The following is a 7,790-nucleotide window of genomic DNA, read 5'->3' as shown; positions in this document are numbered from 1 at the left end:
GGGGTGAGCTAGGATCCCAGTGTGTTAGTGTGCCAGTTCCTCTGGTAGTCTAGGCCTATAGCAGCATAACAAAAGCTGGTCCAAGCCTGATCCAGCTCTAACTATAAGCTTTATCAAAAAGGAAAGTTTTAAGCCTACTCTTAAAAGTGGAGAGGGTGTCTGCCTCCCGGACCTTGACTGGTAGATGATTCCAAAGAAGAGGGGCCTGATAACTGAAGGTTCTACCTCCCATACTACTTTTAGAGATTTTAGGTACAACTAGCAAGCCTGCATGTTGGGAGCGTAGAGTTCTAGAGGGGTAATAGGGCACTATGAGCTCTTTAAGATACAAGGGTGCCTGATTTTTAAGGGCTTTGTAGGTTAAAAGAAGATTCTATTTTAGATTTTATTGGGAGCCAGTGTAGAGAAGCTAACCCTGGAGAGATGTGCTCTCTCTTCCTAGTTTTAGTCAATACTCGAGCTGCAGCGTTTTGAACTAGCTGAAGAGTCTTTAGTGACTTATTGGGGCAGCTTGATTAGAGGGAGTTACAGTAATCTAACCTGGAGGTAACAAATGCATGGACTAGTTTTTCTGCTTCGCTCTGAGATAGGATGTGTCTAATTTTAGAAATATTGCGCAAGTGAAAATAGGCGGACTTTGAGATTTGTTGAATTGTAATTGTAATTGAAATTGCCCAAATAAAGTAGAGATCTCTGATATACATTTTATGAAGACAATGGGACTGTTTTTTTAAATTACCTTATTCTGAATAAAAAAATAATTATGATTTGAATTTTTTTTCAATTGTTATTTTCGGGTCCCCTGTCAGTCATGGGCCCTTAGACTCATCCTAAGTTTTCCCCCTATACGGCGCCCCTGAATGTAACATGTAACACGCATGTAACCATGGATACATGGGGGGGCCATCAGCGTCTTCCTGGTCACGCGAGGGCGCTGTGTCGGGCGCGACTCCATCCTGATCCTGTCCTGTTGCTCCGCTGCCTACGTCACCACATTTTACCGAATGGGATGGAACAGCGTGGAAAAGCGTGAAGGTGGTCTCGAAAAAACACTAGAAGAAACTTGTAAGTTGACTGAGAAGTTCACATAATGTGTGTTTCTGTGTCTTAATCTTGCTCAGCTGCAAAAATAGTTGTAAAGGAGGATTGATTGAGCTGTAGGTTTGCAGAGAGGTTACCGGAGAAATCATCTCTGACACTCAGACGTCTCTTCTTTTTTTGCCGGTTGATGTCAGCTTGTAATGAAACTAAACCTGTGTTCTAGGTGGAAGATGAGGGAAGTGGTTCTTGTGCTCGCATCGTGTGTATTTCTCCTCCTGAGCTGCAGCCAGGCAGCAAGGCAAGGACAGGACATCAGATGTGGAGGTACTTGTTATCGTCTCAGCTTCACTCTCAGCTCAGCGCACAAATGAAGAATAGCCTTAATGTGGTTATTTTGCTCTCCGCAGCCTGCAGGGCTCTGGTGGATGAGATGGAATGGGCTATCTCCAAGATAGATCCAAAGAAAATGATTCAGACTGGATCCTTTAGGATCAACCCTGACGGCAGCCAGTCCATCAGAGAGGTAACGCAGCAACACAGCCACGTAGTAATCTGTCCAACCCACTCTGAACACACTGATGATGCAATGTTGAAGAAGGTTCTCGTTGAGATTTTTGAAAGATTTTTTTTTTTTGTATATTTCACTTTTTTTTTATTATTTTTTTTATTGTTTTCAAGAAAGTGCAAAATTCAGGAAGAAATAAAACTACAGAAACCAGATACATTTCACATAAAAAGTAGTAATAAGGCCAATGACAGAAGAAAATCATAGCAATACCAAAAAAACAAGTAATAGAACAAAAACAACAACAACAAAACAAATTTCTCAGAGGAAAAGCACCAAGCTCAGTGCATCACGACCACTCACACACTCCTATCACACTCATGAACACAGGTAGTTATTCCATATTACTTATTCATCAGGGTTCCCACGCGTCCTGGAAAACCTAGAAAACCTGGAAAACAGTTGATCAGTTTTCCAGTACTGGAAAAAACCTGGAAAATGGGAGAAAAAGTAAAATGTCCTGGAAAATCACAGATTGTTCTGGAAAATGATTCCAACATGACTGCATGCGACCTGACAAGCTTAAAGAAAAACACATCCCCATTCAACTTTTGTGGCCATTTTTGTCATTCAGTTCTATTTAGGTCACTTTATGCACTGATCCTCTGATTATTATTATTGTTTATTTATTTCAGTAAGGCAGCTTCCAGATTCCTTTGCTGGCTCTTTTGTTTTTTACTTAGCTAATTTTATATTTTTTGAGAAAAGGGAAAGCTGAGATGAGAGTTGGTCATTATTGTTACTTGGTTGCACTAATAAAGTGCTGTACATCTGTGGTTGCATTGTTCTATAATTAATTTGCCATAATTTTTAAGCATGTAAGAGATGATTTCATGGATAGCCATAGACTTCACGTCTTTCAATGTAGACTTCCACTGAGAGGAACATATTAGACTATTTAGGAACTAAATTAGGAACTCAATTTAGACTGTCATACCAGCTTGATCATCTCTGAAAATGTCCTTGAAATGTCCTGGAAAATGATCTCTGGAAAAGAGTGGGAACCCTGATTCATGCCTTCATATACTCCCGCCTCGATTACTGTAATTCCTTGTACACATGTCTTAGTCAGAAATCAATCCACCGTCTTCAAACAGTTCAAAATGCAGCAGCTTGTCTTTTAACAGGAACTAAAAAATGTGCCCACATCACCCCCATTTAAGCTCATCTACACTGACTGCCTGTTGATTTTAGGATTGATTTTAAGATTCTTTTATTGACTTTTAAAGCACTACATGGACTTGCCCCTCTATATATCTCTGAGCTTTTATGGACTTGGTAAATGGTAAATGGACTTGTATTTATATAGCGCTTTTCTAGTCTTTCTGACCACTCAAAGCACTTTTACACTACTCGTCACATTCACCCATTCATACCCATTCACTCACTGATGGTAGAGGCTGCTCTGTAGTGAGGAACCATCAGTGTTAGCTAATCTCATTCGTTCACATTCACACACCTCTGAATAACAGAGGGAGCAATTCTGGGTTCAGTGTCTTGCTCAAGGACACTTCAACATGTGAGGAGCTGAGATCGAACCGCCAACCTTCCGATTGATAGACGACCTACCCACTGAACCACAGCTGCCCCTACAAACCTAATTGCAGTCTGAGATCCTCTGGCAGTGCTCTGTTAGGTTTTCCAAGGACCTGACTGAAAACCAAAGGGGACAGGTCTTTTTCAGTCAGGGCTCCTACACTCTGGAACAGCCTGCCAGAGGAGATCACACTTGCAGAGTCAGTCCCATGTTTTATGTCATTACTCAAGACACACTTTTACAGGAAAGCTTTTATTGTGTGATTTTATTTAATTTTAGCTCTGATTTTAAGAGTCTGTTTTATAAGTTTGAAGGGTTTTTTAAGCTTTTATTTCATTTTATTTTTTATCGCTTCATTTTGCTTTGCACTTCTTGTTTTTATCTCCCACTGTAAATCACTTTGTTACTTGTATTGAAAAGTGCTATATAAATAAAGTATTATTATTATTATTATTATTATATTGTATTGTATCCATAAAGGGGCCCCATATGTCCAAAAACATCTCCTGTTTGTTATTAAGATTTAAAATGAGTTGTTCATAGGTAGCTATTTTGGTCATTTCTCCCAGCCATTCATTATGATTAAAAGAAATGCTACTTTTAGTTTTCCAGTATCTAAGCAAAATCCTACATCCTGTGGTAAGAGCCAATCTACAACACAGAGTCTGGCGATGTGATATTCTAACCCTTCTGTTATTATACCTAGAATGCAAAGCGTAGGGCTCAACAGCAACTTGATTGAGAAATGCTACTACATTTTTCCATAAACTCCAAGTCATTTTGCATTCATAAAGCATGTGTATAAAAGTGCCCAACCTTTCTGATCCAGCCGTCAAAGATGAGGTGTTTTACTTTTTTGTCAACTTTCTAAGGCAACAAATGTACTAAACAGATATTAATTCACAACTGTCTCCACTTCTAAAAAAGAGACTGAAAACATATTTATTTTATTTTGTATGAATGATTTGATGACTGCTGTGACTGGATGCATGTGCAGCAACAACTGCTGTTTGTTTGATTGCTGTGTCTGATGTATGTTGGGTGTATCTATTGTTTTTCTGTTTTATTTATTCTATTTGGAAAAATGTTTTTATGTTTTTAATTCCCCATGTAAAGCACATTGAACTTACATGTAATGAAATGTAAATACATTTGCTATTGCTATTGATATTGCTATTAATTGTTGAGAATTAATGTCAAGATAGAATTTAGTGGCAATGGAGTCACAACATAAATTTGATTTAGAGAGACAAAAATAAGGCAAATCAACTTGTATTTTTACCTGACCAATAATTCACTCTCAGCTGGCCAAGTAAAGGGTGATCACTTTATCACTTAGATTGTTCTGACTACTTGGAAACAACTGATGTCTTTTTTTATAACCCAAACCAAAGAAGAAGCATCAAATATGAATGCTCATTATAAAAGTGTGATAAAACTCACAGGGCACAACAATTTACTGTTTCAATAGAAGATAATATCAACTAGTAGTTTCATGTTTGAGTGGACTGGTGTGACCAAACAACCCACATCATCTTTAAATTAAGAGTTATTCATGATGTCAACAGGTTCCTCTGGCCCGATCAGAAGGAAACCTGCTCGAGCTGATGGAGAATGTATGCGAGAGGATGGAGGACTACGGGGAGCGTGCAGATTCTTCCACAAACCGTAAGTCCTATCTTAGGATCAAGTCAAGAAGTGGTGAGGCCATGGATCTGTCAGAGGCTACCCTGGATTCAAGAGTTACATCCAGTTTAAAGTTTGCAGTGAGTATACATTTCTTCCCCTTCTGAACAATCCAAGAAAATCACCTGAAGCACTCTCATATGTTTAGACATGCTATACTATGGTGCTGTTGTGAAGACAAATTAAGAAGCTATCTGAGCTACAATGATATCCTTTAATTATAGTAATCTCAATATTTCTTTATGCCGCCCAGACCTCTGATGTAAATTGTGCAGGTTCTAACATTGTTTCTTACTTCTTTCCTAAGTGTGAAACAATTGTTGAGCAGAACGAGGATGAGATCATTGAATTCTTCGCTCATGAGACGGAAAATGTCAAAGACAAACTCTGCAGCAAGAGGACAGGTATTGTTTTTAATGTTTTTAATACAATCAAACAGTTAAATACATCCACTCTTCTCTGTATTTTAACTGACTGTACTGCCACCCTGTGTGCTCCACAGATCTCTGTGACCACGCTTTGAAAATACCCCATGATGAACTTTGATACCATCTCACCATCGCTGCCGTCTCTCCTCAGCTGACATGGAGATGTTAGGTGCTGTAATGTTTCCAGTTATCACTTCTCACTGGTTCACATCTTGGCAGTGGTGAAAAATGTACACAAATTTATATGCAAAGTAATAGAAAATGATCCTGGAGATAAGTGTTGTTCCTGTTATCTATGAGAGTTTAAGGACCAGTTTGCCATCCATTACCTTTATCTCTTTTGTCACATGTTTACATACCGTAAATTATTTTACTTCTCAGTGTTCTGTTTCTTCTTAAGGCTCTTGCCTAACATGTTCTTCACCGGATAAAACTGTTACTGTGAAACTGTGAAATCAGTCTTCCCAGTACATACAGGATTCCTCAAATGATTCTGATTCTGAATGATGCATTTTGTATATATGGTAACTTAATTAATTTAAGACAAAAGCGCACAGATCTGGGTGAAGTTTGGTCATATGGTCCTTAGATGCTCATCCCAAAATTCATAACACAGGAACAACTCATGTCACTTCTTTACAGTATCCCTTAGATGTAAAGCAACAATTAAAAGGTAACTTTGAGATTAGTAATGAAGATGATTTTATATTTGAGTGAATGAGTCACACCAGTATTGGAGTTAAAAATGTGTCTGAACAAATGTTTCCCATGTAATATCACACTCTTAAAAGTTTGAGCCTCAGCATCGATGAGGAGTTGTATAAATACTTCAGGTTTGTTTTTCACAAACTGTGATCTGAAATTTTCCACTTGCTAGAGTTATCTTAAGTTTTAAGAGGCAAAAATGAAAATGGAGGAAATTCTTCACTGTATCATGTGAAACTTTGATTACAGACTTAATTTGATCACATCAAGTGACCCATACTTGTGTTGTTGCCAAATTAAAATACACAAAAGAGTAATGATAGGAAATGGGCTGAAAAGTTTGGGTCAGTGTTGACACAGAATGATGTACTCCAGTTGGGGTCATTTTTTCACTTAAATCACTTAAAAGATCACGGTTCATCTTTCATTAAACACTGATCGTCTTTTAGTTACCTGTAGTTCTACACAACCTAGCTGCAATCCCATAGAATTGTGATATTTAGAGATTATTCTGTCTTAATCTTGAACCCCAGAGTCCCACATTTCTCTGTCTTCTTCAGACTATTTAAACTGAGTTCTAACTTTACCCCACTAGAGGGTGCTGTAGTCCACAAAAAAAGTTTGAAAGTCATGTTGTACTGTCAACTTACAATCTGGAAGTACTTTTGGTATCATTTATTTGTGAATGCCGAAAAGAGTAATGTTTCTGTCTCATGTGAACATTCTCCTGTTATTCCACTTTTTATAAATAAACTTTGTAAAGTTTTCTGCATCTGTGTTGTCTTTGATCATTGGAAGTTTATTTTTTAACTTGAAACAGAAGTTTATGGAATCACTTGCATCATAACCTGTTTTAACCAAAGTATTTAGTATCTGCATATATCACATTTTGGAATTTCAATTGAAACTACCAGAAAATCAGAGCCAGAAATAAGCATATATAACATTTTGCTGTGATATGATGTGACATAACATGACAGCATGTGGGCGTTTTCTGTATAATACAGAGACATAAAAGTTATTCTTTCTTTGTTGCTGAAGACTTGAATTTCATCAAGTTTTTCTGAAATAGTAAATTCTTAAATTTTCAATTATTAAACACTTGCTGTTTGTGCCAAAGTGAGTAAAATTGGAAGTTAAAGGTGACATATCATGCAAAATCGACTTTTTAATGGTTCTCTACCTGAAATATGTGTCCCTGGCATGTCTACAAACCCCCTGAAATTAAAAAAATTCCATTCTGCCCCTGTTCTGATTTCTCCACCTTTCTGTAAATGTGTGCTGAAACGAGCCGTTTCAGTTTTCAGTGTTTTTCATACGTCACAACGCCATCCGGTCTGTAACAGGAAGTCAGAGCTCGGAGCTTGTTCAGCCCATAGACTGTATAAAATACAACTCAACCCCTCCTCTGTTTTTCATTACCTGCACACATGTGTGCTAACAAGGAGCTTAGGAGGGAGGCATGCTAGTTGTAGGCTGTCTTAATAAACACAAAGGTCGGTTTTACTCCCCACGTCTGCAGATTAGAAGATCTAGTGGATGATTTTTATTTTTCATGGAAAAGTGCTAGCGCTAGTTAGCATAGCCACATAGCTACATGTTCGTAGCATACTGACAAATAAAACAACAAGAAACACTAAATCTGTGACCAATCCTTCCGAAAGGTCCTGCTGCAGGCGTCTCTCTGTCAGGATCAGATTCTGGATCAGATTCAGAGGGTTGAAGTAACGCGGGTCTGTGAGCAGCCGTGTATATTCAGCCAACATGTAAACATTAGATCAACGTGCTGGAGAGCCGAGGCACATCCACTTCCTGAGGGGGCGTGGTC

The 7,790-nt window shown here is 38.2% G+C and overlaps 1 protein-coding gene across 2 annotated transcripts; it reads left to right on the top strand.

The window, feature by feature from the left end:
* Positions 1 to 891: 891 nt before the first annotated feature.
* Positions 892 to 6,728, top strand: cnpy2 (canopy FGF signaling regulator 2). 2 transcript variants are annotated; one of them, XM_034691946.1, is made up of 6 exons: positions 892 to 1,065; positions 1,265 to 1,365; positions 1,449 to 1,564; positions 4,712 to 4,909; positions 5,137 to 5,233; positions 5,332 to 6,728. In XM_034691946.1, the coding sequence occupies exons 2-6, from the start codon at positions 1,272 to 1,274 to the stop codon at positions 5,373 to 5,375; spliced, it is 549 nt and encodes a 182-aa protein (XP_034547837.1). In that variant the 5' UTR covers positions 892 to 1,065; positions 1,265 to 1,271; the 3' UTR covers positions 5,376 to 6,728. The 2 variants fall into 2 exon arrangements, with proteins under 2 accessions (XP_034547837.1, XP_034547844.1); XM_034691953.1 differs by having other exon boundaries at positions 941 to 1,157; positions 5,332 to 6,727.
* Positions 6,729 to 7,790: the final 1,062 nt, after the last annotated feature.

This window comes from Notolabrus celidotus, chromosome 1 (genome assembly GCF_009762535.1).
Source record: "Notolabrus celidotus isolate fNotCel1 chromosome 1, fNotCel1.pri, whole genome shotgun sequence".
NCBI classification, from domain to species: Eukaryota; Metazoa; Chordata; class Actinopteri; order Labriformes; family Labridae; genus Notolabrus; species Notolabrus celidotus.
The sequence above is the reverse complement of the archived record's forward strand: the minus strand, read 5'-3'. Positions and strand labels throughout refer to the sequence as shown.

What these genes read in the sequence shown, in the direction of transcription:
- cnpy2 (XM_034691946.1), top strand. Translation starts at nt 1,272, where the DNA reads ATGAGGGAAGTGGTTCTTGTGCTCGCATCGTGTGTATTTCTCCTCCTG. An exon ending in ACAGGACATCAGATGTGGAG is followed by an intron (nt 1,366 to 1,448) that starts GTACTTGTTATC and finishes TGCTCTCCGCAG; the next exon opens with CCTGCAGGGCTCTGGTGGAT. An exon ending in CATCCAGTTTAAAGTTTGCA is followed by an intron (nt 4,910 to 5,136) that starts GTGAGTATACAT and finishes TTCTTTCCTAAG; the next exon opens with TGTGAAACAATTGTTGAGCA.